At 38.2% G+C, this 17,951-nt stretch overlaps 2 protein-coding genes across 2 annotated transcripts; one reads left to right on the top strand and one right to left on the bottom strand.

Moving 5' to 3' along the window:
- Positions 1-1,118: 1,118 nt before the first annotated feature.
- Positions 1,119-11,090, bottom strand: LOC124253501 (syntaxin-18-like). Its single transcript, XM_046687301.1, is given in 11 exon segments — positions 1,119-3,276; positions 4,220-4,300; positions 4,731-4,800; positions 5,511-5,569; positions 6,139-6,224; positions 7,168-7,259; positions 8,058-8,124; positions 8,323-8,440; positions 8,442-8,517; positions 10,279-10,346; positions 10,933-11,090. Coding segments are annotated over 11 exon segments (957 nt in total). The 5' UTR covers positions 11,077-11,090; the 3' UTR covers positions 1,119-3,180.
- A 268-nt stretch (positions 11,091-11,358) lies between these two features.
- On the top strand, positions 11,359-16,808 carry LOC124253491 (TM2 domain-containing protein CG11103-like). Its single transcript, XM_046687292.1, has 5 exons — positions 11,359-11,590; positions 13,481-13,568; positions 14,441-14,556; positions 15,318-15,406; positions 15,990-16,808. Exons 1-5 carry the CDS (start codon positions 11,415-11,417, stop codon positions 16,112-16,114), a joined length of 594 nt encoding a protein of 197 aa, XP_046543248.1. The 5' UTR covers positions 11,359-11,414; the 3' UTR covers positions 16,115-16,808.
- The last annotated feature ends 1,143 nt before the right edge of the window (positions 16,809-17,951 follow it).

Here is a 17,951-nt window from a genome sequence, read left to right as displayed (position 1 = left end):
TGACCAATCATTATGAAGTTCAATACATTGAAACCTGTGGGTCAGGTGAGACAAAAAAAAAAAAATTCCTCACAAGTTAATTGGAATGAGCTCGATGCTAAGAGTAAGCGATTCCTATCGGTATAAGTCTGTTTCTGAAACCCTGCACCTGTGCGTTACGAAAAAAAAAATATGTGTGAAATTTTATCCACTTTATTGATTTTCGCAAAACGAGCAGAAAAGCGTAATTTTTGTAGATTAAGTGTAATGGCGTAATTTAATAGTCAAAATCGTAATAATTACGCCCAAAACGTAAGGGTTGGCATCTCTGCATGCCACTGTTAAGAATGAATACCCACTCAGACACATTATACTGACTCCGAGCCAACCAGTCCTTGTCGTACCCATTAATGTCGTGCGCCAGGCAGGGACAACAAGTACGATATATTAACGTCTTTTGGTATCGGCCGGGGATCGAACCTGCGACCTTCCACTCTCTGGAATATAACAGCAATGTCTGTGTGTCACCATGATAAGATATGTAAGTTTGCTGTTAACCGAGCCGAACAAAGTCCTTGTTTTACCCATTAATGCCATGCAACAGGCAGGGAACAACAAGTACCATATTTTAATCGAACCCACGACCTTCCGCTCTCCGGGCAGACGCTCCAACCACTACACCATCATCTAAATAACTAAATACTTAATATCATGATGAATTCTGAGAAAGATAATATGACACTAATCAAGAGTGAAGCTTTAATTTCACATACCTCCAACACCAGATTTCCAAATTATCAGCATTACATTTCTTCTTGTCTTTGGCGAAAATTTATTTAATCGACGAAAATATATGTTTTTGTCTGTTTATCCAAATTTTAACGTATTGTCTTTAAACTTTGTAGAATTTCTAGTGCAATCATATGAGCACAGTTTGAGGCTAAAATTAGTAGCGAATACTAAAAATTTTTAGAGGTTGGCATTCTGGTCCAGTACCATCTGTCAGTAAAATAATCTCTGAATGTGCAGTTAAACCCAAATTCCCCACATTTCATGAAATTGAACTGTGTAGATACTGTATTTGTGATTTCATGAAGTCCTTTGATCATTTAACTTGTGAAAGAAAACAAACAAATTTATTTGTTTTATATAATATATTTATCATATTTATTCTTAATAAGGCCATGTCTTGAGGACATTGAACAATACACTGTAGATCAGTGACAACGCTGTGATGGAGTTCCAAACACTCACTCATTCACTCAACATGTTAAACAGGTTCATAATAAGCATAACAACTATGATATATGAACTCACACAGGTGAGAAACATCTAATCTTCTTCCTATAGTGTTCAAGCATGCTGTTTCACTGCCATATATCGATAAAATTAAAATATGAACCATATTCCACATAACCCATCTAAATATCATTTCACTTGCTACCAAACCTAATTTGCCATATCTGTTTATTACATTGAACTTTCAGAACAGATATGAAGTGTCAGTAATTATCAGCTTATATAATTCGGAAATGTTAAAAAAACAAGTTTTCAACTTTGACTAGTGTATGTCATCAGAAAACTGTTAATTCTTCTCACCGAACATTTACCACATTTATCAGCATTCTAGCACCTTGAAAATAACAATCATTAACTTCAGACACATCATCATGATCATTGGCATGCACAGACATACATCAACATATTGCAACATCATCAACAAAGAGGACAGTTTAGCAAAAGCCATGCATATTCAGGGATTAACCTTTGAGGTCATTAGGCTTTGCCCTCTGAAAATGGTTTATTCCACAAATGTGAATGAATTTCACTGAAAAGGCCCATGCTCAACATGAGTTAACCAATAACATTCCACAAGCATGCATTCCTTGAAGTTTTTAACATGCAGTGTTTAAATAAATCATTAATATTAAGACAGCCATGATTACCGTGGTTGCTGGGAACTTTCTTTACAGTGGCAAATGATTTGTTTGTTTCCTGTTTGACGCTGCACTCAGCAAATAATCGTGTCTGGACCAGACAATCTAGTGATTGACATCATGATCATCGATCTACACAAATGGGGAACATGTAAGTGAATCTGACCACCCAGTTCTGTTAGTTGCCTCTTACAACGCTGCAATAGAAAATGTCACCAATGTAACACTGATATTGCCAGCCCAGTCTGTAACCATGGTAACTACCAAACTTGAACAACCACATCAAAGTTTCAAAAAGGATGAAAACTTTATGTACAATTCATTAACATGAACAAACTTCAGTTAGGGAGTCACTATTTGATAATCAGTTGAGATATTTTGAAACAAAATTTTGTTCTGGAACATTATGGTAAATGCATTTTTCCTTGGGTAAGAAAAAATATTTCAAGAGGCATGTTGGTGTAAATGTAAATAACTAGTTGGATCCTAGGCCTCTTTCATGGTTAAAATACCAGACCCCTCACCAGAATATCTAAGTGTTAGTCACCTTTTGCCATCACCATTATCAAAACAAGACCAACCTGTATCATGCTGTATTTGGTTGGAGTAGGGATCACAGATTAAGTCTGGTGACATGTTTATCTAGATCCTAGTTTCTGTAAAACTAATGTCAGAAATACTTTTAGAAATAAATACGAAGGGTTTGTGTATGAAGCTGTGGGGAAGGGGAGACAAAAGGTGACTGGCTGCAATTCTGAATACTACACGTACATCAACACATCAGAATCTATACAGACTTGACGTATTATCATGATTGGTAATATTCTGTGATATTGAGTATGATCCTCATTGCCAGCTGAACTGCATCTAAGCAGTATCCATAGCAACCTCAACTTTACAATTCCTTCATTCCAGCCGACTCAAACACTATCAGTAGACATTTCAGTCCTTTAAGTTTTATGGGAGACTGTATTCATCATCATCATCATCATCATCATCATCATCATCATCATCATCATTGAATGGCAACAGCAGATTCACCACATACTTGCCTCCTTGATATTAGCACAACCTCATTACACATCCAAATGTTTTCCTGTTTCCATAGTAACAAAACTATTCCAGCACGAGACTTTGACTTTTCACATCAGTACCAGATGATTTATCTCTGATGCTGTTACCTTTAGGTTTCTTGTATGAGAGCAAACAAAGCTTCAAGCTCAGAGCTATATTAGTTATAGTTCATCTACATGTTCTAGTTGTGTTAGCCGTTGTACCAGTCGAGGAACAGGAGAGAGAACGAACACACCACCAAGAAGAACAGAATCCATACTCGAAACTCAGCTTTCTTCTTGATCGCCTGGAAAAAGTCGTCTTTGATCAGAAAATACACAATATAGCTAGAAATATTTACATTAAACATGACATGCAAAAGAGGGGGATGTGAATCACATTTTGGATAACATCAAAGACTGGGAAAACATGATACAACTTGTAGGATTCACATAACACATGGCATGAGAGGATCAAATGATTCACATTAGGGATCAAAGGATTCACATTTTGCATAACATTAAAGGCTGGGAAAGTGTACCTTTAACATGACACAGCTTGTAGGGTTCACATAACACATGGCATTCGATGATGAAATGATTCACACTAGGGATGAAATGATTCACATTTTGGATGACATTAAATGCTGGTATCTCTCATATACCAGCACAGGTTCCTGGGAATTTTTTTCACCCAACGGGGCTCAATACCTTCATGCATATAGATAAAGTATCACCATTAGGGGTGACTATTGAGGAGGAAACAACTATTGCGATAGTGGTAGTCTATTGCAACATACTATTGCGATAGTGATTGTCCATTGCGACCAACCAGTGCAATACTATTGCAATAGTTTTTTTCTCTCCTTGAATTGTCTCAATTTAAGTCGTATCCCAAATGACTGTATAGTTTATATGAAAGAAAAAAAAGTTGAAGTAGTTTCAGTCTCTTTTAATAACTGACAAGACACTTGAATCCCACATCAGGTAAGCAGTTAAACATAAACTCAATGAAGCTGCAAGTCTGCACTCTAAACCAAAGTGGACGAATCTGGTACTTCCTGTATTTTGCACTGCGCATTTATCAACAGAAGTCAATTACTAAACTATCGATAGTCACCAAACTATCGATGCATCAATAGTTTTTCGTTTCTACCATCGATTACCATAATTGCTATCGGAGAATCAACAAATTGGAATCCATCGATAGTTTGATGCATTGTTACAGCCCTAATCACCATGGTAACATACCTCCCTGATTTCCTCATTGGCATCTTTAATATTCTCTGTGGATCCCACGGTTGTGTTGGCTATTCGGTCTATATCCTTCTCCTGGAGCACAAGTCAAGGTCATTAACACGGTAACCGTGGTAACAAAGCAAACACAACATAGATCACCATAATTAGATCTTTTCTCTGATAATTACCCCTCTTTCCCTAAAATTCTAACAAACATGACCAAAAAATATTTGTGTCACATGAATCAGATTCTACCTTGCGACATGTGTGGGGTTCTTTAAAGATGAAATTTTTTGAGAGATTGTAAAGAAATGATGCAGAAGCATCGCAGAGAGATGAAATTCTCAACATCCCAAGCTTCCGTTACTTTCAAAGTTTGCTTTGAGTTTACTTAACATGGCCTCCTTTGGACAGAGAGTACTGAACTGGAGAATGAAGAGTAAATATCTGATTTTAATGAGATATCTTGCTTGGTATCTGACCAAGGTTGGATTTAAAAGTGTTTTATTCGAAAAACTCTTACCTGTTCTAAAACTTTTTCTGCAAATATTTCTTGCAGTTTTGCTATTTCAACCACTTTCCCTTCTATTTGCCTGAAACACAACAGAAGACTCTGTTCACCATGGGCAGGTGTGTATCACAGATTAAACTGATTCTGTGGATGACTGTGTGTTTGTGCTGTTGGATGACTATGACTGGAGTATTGATAGGAACATTCCTAAATAGGCTACTTGTTTTGCCATAAATCAAATCAAGTACATCCTGAAATACACAATGCCATTTTTAGAAAGTGGTCAAATGCAACATATGTTATATTTGGGATTGCACTTTCTTAGTAAAGTAGACTAGACTACCAGTTGTCCGATTTCCATTTTTGTGGAAGCTGCGGTGGCTGAGCGGTCTAGGCAACTGACTTTGTGTGCTGGCGATTAGGTGCCTGACTCTGAGGGTGTGGGTTCAAATCCCGGATGGCACTCAACCCAAAAAGTACTAGAATCTGTACTTTACTAAGAAAGTGTAATCCCAAATATAACAGATGTTGCATCCTTAAAACACTTGACTCAACCCATGCTTCAACCCTCAATTTTCTACCACTCTAAAGTTTGGGTCAACTTATTTCACAAAAGAAAATGAATAATCATATCTTGTTTTCAACACAGAACTATAATTCATGTAATTTGAAGTTATTTAATCTAACATTTCATAAATCATTCAAGACAACACTAAACTATATTCTACTAAGTACATGGAATTGCATCTAATATCTTTCTTTGACTGAAATATACAAGTGTCAGTTACATACTTTACTTCATCCGACATGCTGTTCATTTCATTGTAGATTGCTTGATTTTCTTGTTCAAACTGGAAATATATAACAACAAATATTTTCAAAATGTGTTATGATAACAGCAACAAGCATACATTCAGGAGAATAATTAATATTCATAAAAACATGAAACATCAGAGTATCCCAATAGTGTAGGTTGATGCTCATGATGTCAATCACTGGATTGTCTGGTGCAGACACGATTATCTACAGATCGCAGTCATGTAGATGGTATATTACTGAGCGTCACAATAAATAACTGACAAGCAAATACATCAGCTGACAAACAATACATACCCGTCACTATTACACAACATAGTGTCCATGTTCGAGTGATGGAGAAACATAATGTGCATAAAGACTTGAGTGAGTGAGTTTTAGTTTTACACTGCTTTTAGCAATATTCCAGCAATATCATGTTGGGGGACACCGGAAATGGGCTTCACACATTTTACCCATGTGGGGAATCGAACCCGGGTCTTTGGCGTGACGAGCGAATGCTTTAACCACTAGGCTACCCCACTGACCCTGTATAAACACTTGAAATATGAAGATGAGAACTCCTTTACTACCAACTATACTGAAAATAAACTAGAGATTGTACCATTTGTGCTTCTTCAGGTGAAATTTCATCATCATCGTCAGCATGTCTGCTTTTTTCCATGGCAACTCGAGACTTTTCAGACTTCTCTATAAACAAAATGTTAACCTTTATAGCACTTGACAAATGATAACACAATAACAACGCTGTAACATATATACTTGTCATTATTATGACTCCAGTATTCCAAGTCAAGCAATCAAGCAAATGAATATATCTTTATGTTGTACGGCTTTCCTAAAGTAAAGTACCTTATTACCCACGTGGTCAACGTATGGGTAGTTGCATACTAATCTTGTACGTCACACGAGTGTCGTATCGCGTTGACCTGTGTCGTAACGACTTGACCTGAGATTCTAACGATTTGATTGGATAACTGATGACCTCTCAGTTAGGTCATGTTGTGACGGAACTACTTTTTCATTCATAACAAACGCGTGAATTCATTCATTCTACAACTTATATGCATTGTTGGAATGTAAACATTGCGAACGTTGTCGTATCGCTGTTTATTTGTGAGTCGAACTGAGACAATATATCCGTTGAAAACATAAACGCAATGTTTCCACCAGTGATGTTAGCCGAGTGAAGCAGTTGCAAACAAAGATAAGGGATGCTACGGAGTAGTTTACTGTAGGAAGCTGTACGAGGCAATGACAACTGACATGCATCTTGACATCAGTTACCAAGGGGACAGATGAGAATGGCTTAGTGACCTCAATACAGTGTGACGTCATGTAAAAGTGACTACAGAACAAAATTCTTCCACAACCTCTTTATGAAACCGGTTTTGGTTTGAAACCATATCAATAACAAAAATACGCTATTTTGTCAATTTAATGCATGTAAGAGGTGGGTAATAAATAAAATACCACACTCGGTCTCATTACATACGAATTATACGAAACTCGTGACCTTCCTAAGGTACCATTAGTAGGACACTCATTTCGTATAATTCGTATGTAATGAGACCTCGTGTAGTATTCTCTATATATCCAACGGTTTCAATACTTCACTGAAACATTACCCTACCTGACTGTTTAACATCAGCTTGTGGTGTTGGGACCGCATTGCCATCAAGATGTCTCGCGATGTGCATCCTCCTTTCTGGCTCAAGACGAGATCTGCATACAAGTAAAACAGAGAAACATAACACTGAGTTACAACAAATAATTTCACCTTGGCTATTATTACCCACGTGGTCAACGTATGGGTAGTTGCATACTAATCTCATACGTCATACGTGTGTTGTATCGCGTTGACCTGTGTCGTAACGACTTGACCTGAGATTGTAACGATTTGATTGGATAACCAATGACCTCTCAATTAGGTCACGCTGTGATGGAACTACTTTTTCATTCATAACAAACACGTGAATTCATTCATTCTACAACTTATATGCATTGTGGGAATGTAAATATTGCGAACGTTGCCATATCGCTGTTTAATTGTGAGTCAAGCCGAGACATTATAATCGTCTTAAAGCTTAAACGCAAAGTTTCCACCAGTGATGTTAGCCGAGTGAAGCAACTGCAAACTAAGAAATGGGGTGCTACGGAGTAGTTTAATGTAGGAGGCTGTACGAGGCAATGACAACTGACATGCATCGTGATGTCGGTTACCAAGGAGACAGACGAGCAAGGCATAGTGACGTCATTACAGTGTTAAGTCAAGCAAAAAGTACAACATTCTTCCGCAACCTCTTTATGAAACCGGTTTCAGTTTGAAACCATAAAAATAAAAAAAATATGCTATTTTGTCATTTTAAAGTATGTAAGACGTGGATAATAAATAAAATACCACATTCGGTCTCATTACATACGAATTATATGAAACTCGTGACCTTCCTATGGTATCTGACAGAGTGAAGGCGAGCATGATCATCATCATCATCATGACAAGGCATTTAGTATGATACTTACATCCTCTTCCTGTCTACGACCCTCTTCACTCTCACAGCTCTCTGCTCACTGTAGATCTTACAAACAACTGCAAGGTAAGAATATCATCAAACATATAAGTGATTGTTGTCATGTCATCATTTACCATGTCTCCACCAAATGTCATCTTAATCACTCAACCACTGAAGCTGGTTTGAAGTGTCTATCACATTCAAGATACTGGTTATTAGTATTTTGTTGGACAGAATATCACCCTTGTGTTTATTAATAGAATTGAAACCGTTACCCTTTAAATAAGCTCCAATGAGAACCATGACAGATTGCCTGTGTTCCTTGACCTGGGGATGAGCTCGCTGACTGTTTGCCTCCTGTCGAAACATGGCGATCGTCTCCTGGCACTTTTTTAATGATCTGTTGGGAATCTGTGTCAATCTGATCCCGCTCTGCATCAGTCATCTTTGATGATTCTGTTGCCAAGTGACTAAAACACAACGAGTACCATAAAAGTAATTATTTTATGTGGCGCAGACATGTGTGTCTGGTATGCACAAAAGAACAGAATAGGTCTTCAGCAACCCATGCTTGCCACAAAAAGGGACTATGCTTGTCGTAAGAGGCAACTAACGGGATCGGGTGGTCAGGCTCGCTGACTTGATTGACACATGTCATTGGTTCCCAATTGCGCAGATCGATGCTTATGCTGTTGATCGCTGGATTGTCTGGTCCAGACTCGATTATTTACAGACTGCCACCATACGGCTGGAATACTTCTGAGTGTGGCGTAAAACTAAACTCACTCACAAATGAATAGAATAGACAAAGAAAAATATATAAATATCATCCCGAGGGATGCACAAAATTAGTCATTGGACCAAATCTATGACAAGAAATACTAGCTCCCTGTAATTAAAATTATTGTCAAATCTTGGGGTTTACAGGGCTCCAGATAACTTTTGGGGGTGCGAGTGTACTTACACATCATATTGCAAGTGGAGGTGTACTGAGAATTTTGAAGGAGTACTGACATGTTTTTGTTGATGTGGTTTGTCTGGACGATTCATTGATCACTATTTCCAACCATGTATTTGTATTTGAAGACGCGTGAGAAATAACTGAGCGACTGTGATACGCGAAATGTCAGGTCCGACTGGATATAAATAGGAACAGTGTAGTTTTTAGCCAATCGAAAAATAGTGACGCATATCGTTGCATGGCAACGCAAGGGATTCATACTGTCGGGGTTTCCTTATGTGTCAAATCGTGTTTCGCAAAAGAAACTTAACAAGTATTTATCCGAAAAAGATTTCCATTTGCACGATACGCACAGAAATTAAATGTTAGATGTACGAAGGTATTTATGTGCGTACACGATACGCTTGAAATCTTATATTGTGTCGTACTTAATTGATTTTGAGGCGTACATTACGCCTGTACGCCACTTATCTGTAGCCCTGGGTTTAGTTCACTACACCATTTCATTACTTCACAGGACACTCGTTAGTCCTGTAGGGACCCTTGAAATTAGTAACCGGTTTTCTTTTGGACACCAAGTTTTGTTAGTTAAACCCTAGATGTGCATGAAAGGAAATGTCATGATACGATATATATCACGGAACACACTTTTACATGAAATTGTGTTGAACCTCCATAACAATAGATACACATATATCAGAGTAGATTCAGGACAAGGAAAACCAAGCTAGAGAATCTTTTTGTAATAGTTCTTTTAGTGATCAAAACAAATAACAACAGAGTTTTCAATATCTGACTGACAGAACTGTTTGGGTGTCATCACAGTCATTGTAAAAGTAAAATGGTATATATTTCAGCAAGAGCATTGTCTTGTAAATTGTGTATCGTCTTTGTTGCATGGACTGACTGAGTTTGGTTTTACGCCTCTTTTAGCAATATTCCAGCAACATCACGGCGGGGGACACCAGAAATGGGCTTCACACATTGTACCCATTGTTGCATGGAAACTCACAAGGCACTGTCCACCAATGCCTTCTTTCAACCCCAAGGATTATCATGTGACACTGGGCACAAAAGTTTCCCTGAATCACAAAAGAATCAATTACTACATGACACAGAGAACTATTGTTCCTCTAAATCACAGAATCAAGACAAGGTTCCTGCTTCGTTGTTTCTGTAAAGATAAGTTGTTCATACTAATGAAGGCAGCCCTGTAACCATGGTTACCAAGACCAGAACATACAACTGCATCAGTAGACTTAGACCCTACCTGCCAGCATTGACATATTCCTTCCGATGCTGAAGCAGGAAGTCACGAAGCTTGGTTATGGTATTAACCTGCAAAGGAACTTTTGAATGTTAACATGGGAAGCAGTAACTGATGAAGAAGTAATGCTATTAGGAATAAGACTCCTACTTATTCTAAGACCTGTGCTTCTACTTAGTTATCATTTCCAAAATCTTTAAACACTTAATATTCAAGAAACTGTGTAAAAGTTCCTCATATTAAAAAAGTCATATAATTTTACTTTCATGTGAATAATGTTTCTGAGTGACAATGTCAAATACACACCTTAAGACTGGGGATTGCCTTAGTTCTCCACATATTTGTTATGCTGGCATTTGAGTTTCTTTTGGTCAATTTACCTACACAAATTAGCAGTGACTTTATCTACATAAATGAGCAGTGTTTTAATATCTTTCAAGATCATTATTGTTTCATTGGGAAGATGTGTAAGGAATACCACAAAGTCTTGACATTAAAAATTTACATTACTTCTGAACCGATTCTAATGAAATGCAGTATCAAAACTGGGCAACTGAAATTGAGTAATGGTATAGCTCATTCGGTGGCTATAATCTGCTAATCATCTGCATCGTTAACACTGGTCAACAATATTATACACCATCTAGATCTACTTGCCACATCTTTGGCTTTCACTTCAAAGTCTCCTTTCTTTCTTTTGGTACTAAGAATGGTACTTTTGTCATTATCCGGTTCGCCGATGACCTTGTTGCGTGATTTGACAGCCTTCACTGTCGCTTTAAACAGATTCGTGATATCCATGTTGGCAGTGTTGACGAAAGTACGTCACACGCGAGACTCTTCACAACTTCCGGTTGAACAAGTAAAAAAGAAAGATTCTGTGACGAAAAATGCTTGAGGCTATTTAACGTCAGCCGATTTACAGATCAAACTACTACACCCTGTTGATAGTATTGAGATGTATGTCTCTTATGTAAGTATAACGAATGAAGGGGGGAAGTAATTAGACAGTGAAATACCATTTCAATACTACAATATTCGTATCTGGTAATTCAGGTTTTTAAGGTTTGAAATGGCGAGTAGTTTATATCCGTTTTCTTTCCTTGTTTGGTCTCACTGTCAAAAGATGACATGAAATTATGTTCCATCGACATACAACAAGCTGTGTTTTAACGTTATTTGTTGTGGTTTTATTCAGCCCACCTTTGGTCATTGGAGGTAAAGATGGACCTGCTCTTGATGAGAATTATTTGATGGACGAATCGACAGGGCACACCTACGATCCTTATGGCCCACTGATAAACTGCTCATATTTGTAAGTGGGTGAATATTGAATGCATCCTCTCATGTGTCATTTCCCAGAACCCCAAAAGTCACTGCTTCAGTTACCGATCTCAGCTTACTGTAGCTGAAGGGGTCGTTATCGGCACGGGTACTACAGATGTGTACGTTTCTGTATACAGACATGTACCCTAGCCAAAATCAGAATACAGAAACGTACCCTTGGACGATTCCATTCTGCATTGTGGAGTTTCCTTGATCGGAACTGTAATCCTGTTGTATTAGATGCATTTTATATCGTTGCATAAGAGCATACACAGTAACGAATATTTCACGGTGCACAACGTACATCACTCGCAATCAGCTGAACGGGAACAACTACATACGGTTTCGGTTTTGGGTTGCGGAATATTGATTCGTCCGTCGTTTAGGCTACCAGGTACCGATATGGTCTCTGGTTTAGGGCACAGGGGCGTGTCAGGGAAACAGCGTGTCACGCTTAAGAAGAAACTCCAGCATTAAATAATTTGACAACAAAAGAAAAATACACAACATAACAGATATATGGAATATATAGACCCTACCCTAGTATTATATAAAACTTGCCATACATTGAATTCCTGTGTTGATTATTCAATGGGTTACCGAGTATGTAGTTTTCACATCATATCCTTGTATAAAAATACATCCTTCCGACATAATAGTAAATTTACTATCTGCAATACCTGGGTTGGTACATATCTGTTCCGTTATGTACCCAGGTGTACCGACTGTGGTGACGAGCCCCGGGTTCCTATATGCTTTCTAATGCTGTAATGTAGACTAACAACTAGTCTCTGATGAAATAAACATATTTTACAGAAAAACATATTTTAAAAAAAAAGTTTTAAAAAAATAAAATATAATGAAAAGGAACCCTGAGACTTTGGATATCTAGACTTGCCACATTTCTAGACTTGCATGGGCTTTCTTGAATATATTTGCTTCAGGGTCTATATGACAGACTAACCGTAATGATAATTAGCACAAACTGCCGACTGTGACTCTTGCTTCACAAATATCGCGTGCCTCTTTGATTCTTAGGGTATTTTACACCCAGCTCTATCCTTATCCTGTGGCGTGTGGTCCTGTGCACAGAGCTCAGGTCACGAATCAGTTGAAGTTAAGCAATGTCAAGCTCGGACAGTCCTTGGATGGGTGACCGTGTTTGGTAGCTTGACTCCTGAGAGTTTCTAGGACTTCAGTCCTGCCCCTCAACAAAGGACATGTGATACATGTGGTCTATCCTTAGGCAAGTGAGCTTTGTTCAAAATTGCCTCTGTTCACCCAGCAGAAAATGGGTACCCGGTTGATAAAGTCATGTGACTATAACCTTCGAACGGCCAACAGGCAGCTTGTGTTATCTGGGGTAATAAGAATCAGATTCTGATTAAGCGCTGCAAGCAAACACTTGGTGTTTGAAGACTGTGCTATAGAAGATTATTATTATTATTATCTACATTCTGATCAAGAGCCCATTCATGATCCTTACGGTTACGGGTTAGGACCTTATTTGTTATTAAACACACCTTGAGGGCAGGGCAACACCTGCAGATCCCATATGGTTCAGCTCTTTTAACATATAATCCAACACAAATGAAAGAACCTCAGTAATTTGTATAAGGCTTTCAAAGAAAGTGGCTACTGCACATTATCAGTAAGATAGATAATCTGGTGCTGATGAGCTGAGAAATGAGAACTATTGTGATGGCCCCCAGGATCCTGGGACAGAGTGTTGACATTTTACCCAAGATTAGCTTCAACCTGGCAATATAAGTTTGACCCTACGCATAGCACTAGCTGAAATCCGACAAGTGCACCACTCCCCCCCAAAAATGTGTTCCAAATACATGTTTGAATTCAAAATCAATATGCTTTTTTCCAGACCACTCCAGTTCCTCAACTGCTCCGAGCCTCTTGATCTGAATGGAAATAACACAGAGAGGAAACGGCTTGGATATGGGTGCTCAGAGGTAATTTCTTGTCATGCTTTTTAAACACCCCTCTTTGTTTTTTCTTAAATTCTTTTTCATTTTGCCTTTCAAACCTTTCTCAGCTTTCATTCACCTGATATAGGAGTTAGAATATTTTCCACAACATCTTCACATTACAAAAGTTGACATCCAAAATATTTCCCCCTTTATTGTGTTTATGGTAAAAGCTGTACACTTTCCTCAGGCATGTGAGACAGTTATAACTGTAGGCTTCATTCTCTGTTAGCCTTGTTATGTTTTTCAGCACCATGTCCAAGGTTGTCAATTTGTCCTCAGTGGTAAACATCTAAAAGCTGCACCATTTTTGGGTAGGGGTGAAACGGTATACCCCGGTATTAGTAGAACCACAGTATTTTGGGTAGGGGTGAAACGGTATACCCCGGTATTAGTAGAACCACAGTATTTTGCCTTTGGTTCAGCATACAGTAGTGCAATCCAAAAATTCGGTATTTTCGGTTTGCGTATCATCATTTTATTAATCTTTATAAACCTATTCTAAAATTTCTAGAAATTGATTCTTTTTGACAAAATCTATGCATTTCTGTAAGGTTTAGCACTTGTCAATTTTCTGCATTATGATCATATCTCATATACTGAACCAAAACATGCTGAACCGAAGGCTTTGTACCGCTATACTTACTGTACCGTGGTAAGAGCATACCGTTTCACCCCTAGTTTTGGGCTTTCCTCCGACATCAAGTCAAAATGTTGCATATGTAACTGAAATACTGTTCAGACCATGATCACTCTCTCACTCACTCACTCACACTCACTCACTCACTCACTCACTCACTCACTCACTAACTCACTCACTCACTCACTCACTCACTCATAGCATGGACATGTTTCAGTGGGGCAATGAAAGATATGAGGAGGTGCAGCAAACAGCTGTGATCTGTACAGCACTTCCTGGCATTGAATGCTTCGGGAACAGAACATTCCTCAAAGATGGATTTCCATGTATAAGGTAACACCAGGGAATGAAAGGCAGCATTGTCTGTTGCCCGTGTACAGTGACATTTACAGGTTGGGCAAGTTAGTCTGTCGCTGTATATAAACTTGGTGATCTGATGTGTACACTGTACTTTCATTTTTTTTTGACTGTACTTTCATTGAAATGTCACCAATTATTTCAAATGAAAGTGGAAAAATAGAGATTTATGATAACAGAACATATACCTCCTAGAGAATATCAATTTCTATAAGGCCAAAACAAAATGAATATTTCTGTTTCAGGTAACCATGGTGACAATAATATTAACAAAGTAACATGGACTTAAAACATATGGGACATATGGTGCTTTTATATTTTCTTCCCTTTTAAAACATGGGCTTCCTAACAGCTAATTCCAACTTTGATATTACATCTGGGACAGTGCGAGAAGTAGTCTTAAAATATTGATGGCCAGGTGTGTTATCTAGACTTAAAAGTTACTGTCCGGTTTCAAATTTTACTAGCTTAGATGACTAAGGACACTTCAGCATCTTTAGCTCAAATGTTATTTTGCAATCCACAGTCTTTTTTGGCTCATTGGTGCATGAGGACTGACTGCAATATCATTTGCATTTAAATATAAACTATTGTGAAAACATGAAATCTGCACATGTGCACACTGACTAACCCAAACAAAACTGGAGTCTATTCTTAATTAAAACTAGTTACACCTATTTCACTATGTTGATGCAATCAGTAACCATGGTAACGATGACAACAAAGAATCTTTTCAGGTACAATGGCCACTACTTCGTGACAACACTGTTGTACTCTGTCCTCCTGGGGTTCCTTGGTATGGACAGGTTCTGCCTCGGTCACACAGGTCAGTTTTATTATTCGGTCCAATTGTTTTACTTATGCAGACATGAGAATTTTCTGCTGATTGACGGAATTCCGGGATTTTTGTTTCATTTTGACTGTTTTTGAGATCGATGTAAATATGCAATAAAAGACCCCCCAAGACCACTGGCTAAATTTTCAGTGTTTTCTGTTCTTTGCCATTATCATCTGGTTATATGGTTATGATGTTATCAAAATGATGATTTACAGATTATATTGTTTTTATCCACTACGAGAAATATTTGAAAACGATGCGTTATATTTCTAAAACAAAATTGTCAAACTTTGTTAAGAGGGTCAAAATTTATCTTTGCCTCATCAGTGTTTTATTACTATCTTCATATTTCAGAATCAACTGATTTTTAAAAAATGCATGAAGTTTGTACACATTCTGTTCTGTTCAAATTTGTGGGATAAGGGAGATAACTCTAAATCTAACCTAATGAAACATGTCGCTTGTCTTGCTGTGCCTACCTAAAGCTGTCAGTCAGCTGTGGAGGATGTCTGTATAATGTGACAAGGTTTAGTGGCTGTTTGCTGATGATTGTCATGTCATTTCCTCCCAGGTACAGCAGTAGGGAAGCTGCTGACGGTGGGAGGCGTGGGGATATGGTGGATCATAGACATCGTCCTGCTGGTAACGGGGATGCTGAAGCCGGCAGATGACAGCAACTGGGTCCCATATTTCTGATACAGTGCTCCATTTGGGATGTAGTTGAAGATGGACTTTACATACAGAAGTCAACATGTGCTTCTTGTCAAATTGTTGCTCAATATTGTGCAGGGTTTGCAACTGATTGAATTTTTTTAGAATTCTGGAAAAGTTTGAAAAGAAGTGTGATGCTATGTGAAGACCATGCATATTCCTCACCAATTAACACCTTAAATTAATATATCCTTTAAAAGATTGAAAATAGATCTCTTGAAAATCTTTCCATCTTACGGTCGACATAGGGTTATCTCCCTTCAATGATTGACTGTTTCAGTGTGTGCCAAATTTTCAGGTCAGATTTCAAGAAGGATGATTTGAAAAGGCCATAATTAAACATTAACTTTTGTGACTGGAATTTTGTGGATACCAGTTTCTGAATGTAAACTGTGTTAAATGAAATCAACTGATTGAAACTGATGAACTCATGCAGAATATTCCCTGCTGAAGCCATTCTGCAGGCACAAACCAGTCTCTGTATATAGTCAATGTTAGGTGTTCTAGTTGGGCTATAGCTCCAAATGCTGGCACTAGGATCGTGTCATTTTGTTAGTGTTATAGCATTTCATTCTATCAATCAAGGGGGACTTAACCCAAATTTTCAGGAAAACATTCAGGATATTCTTAGATCATTGACAATACAGGGTATCAAATCTCAATAACACACTTGTGTCTCCATCTGACTTCCATACCTCCTTTGTCAGTACCCCAGATGGTGGGAGTACAATATACACCGTGTAATAATATGTGTGGTATTGACCATTTTCATACAATTCATAGTATGTAAAGTATACTGTTTCGTTACGAAGAGAAACATCACAGGCGAATGAAAGTGTGTAGATTTTAACTTGCACCAAAGCCATTGTGACCAAAATTTACCCATATACCAGTTCTCAGAAAAATTATTGCAATACATAGAGTTTTAAAAGCTTATTGTGGTATACCGGTAATTCAGTGCAGTCCTTGTCAAAGTTGGATTGATCCATCCTTGGTTGTCCAGGGTATGTACCTATTTGCCACCAAAACATCTTTTCGGAAGTGATCAAGTCGTTATCTTCATCTCGTCACTCACTGCCTGTGAAGGTCCAGGTTAGAATTGGTCTTCAGTGACCCATGCTTGTTGTAAGTGGCGAATAACGGAATTGGGTGGTCAGGCTTGCTGACTTGGTTGGCACATGTCATCATGTCCCAATTGTGTAGATTGAAGCTCATGCTGTTGATCACTGAATTGTCTGATCCAGACGCGATTATTTACAGACTGTCGCCATATAGCTGGAATATTGCTGAGTGCGGCGTAAAACTAAACTCACTCACTTAGACTGAGAGCATTTTGTGTGAAAGATGATCCTGTAGACAGGGATTTGTAAAAGGTATTTCACTTTTAACAGCGACCTGCGTGTTCACGTGCATGCGTGTATGTTTGTATTTGCTTGTATTAGTCAAAATAATGCCGATTTTAAAGTGCTTGCCCACTGAGATACCATGCCGGAGTTTAAATGAATACCCTCGCAGAATCTCTGCCTGCTGAAACTGACCAGTTGCAGGAAACACCGGACAGGGGAACAACAAGTACCATCACTTAAATGAGTGAGTGAGTAAGTTTTATGCCGCTTTTAACAATATTCCAGCAATATCACGGCTGGGGACACCAGAAATGGGCTTCACACATTGGACCCATGTGGGGAATTGAACGAGTGAATGCTTTAACCACAAGGCTACCCCACTGCCCCCAAATATATATGACATACAAACAAACATCAGTTAAGGTCTCGAGGTATGTTATGGTTGGGGATGGATCCACCAATCTCCGTCCGGAATC

The sequence above is a fragment of the Haliotis rubra genome, unplaced genomic scaffold (genome assembly GCF_003918875.1).
Source record: "Haliotis rubra isolate DU_JTF1 unplaced genomic scaffold, ASM391887v1 Scf1142, whole genome shotgun sequence".
Lineage (NCBI taxonomy): Eukaryota > Metazoa > Mollusca > Gastropoda > Lepetellida > Haliotidae > Haliotis > Haliotis rubra.
Note: the sequence above shows the minus strand (reverse complement) of the source record. Positions and strands in the feature narration are given on the sequence as shown.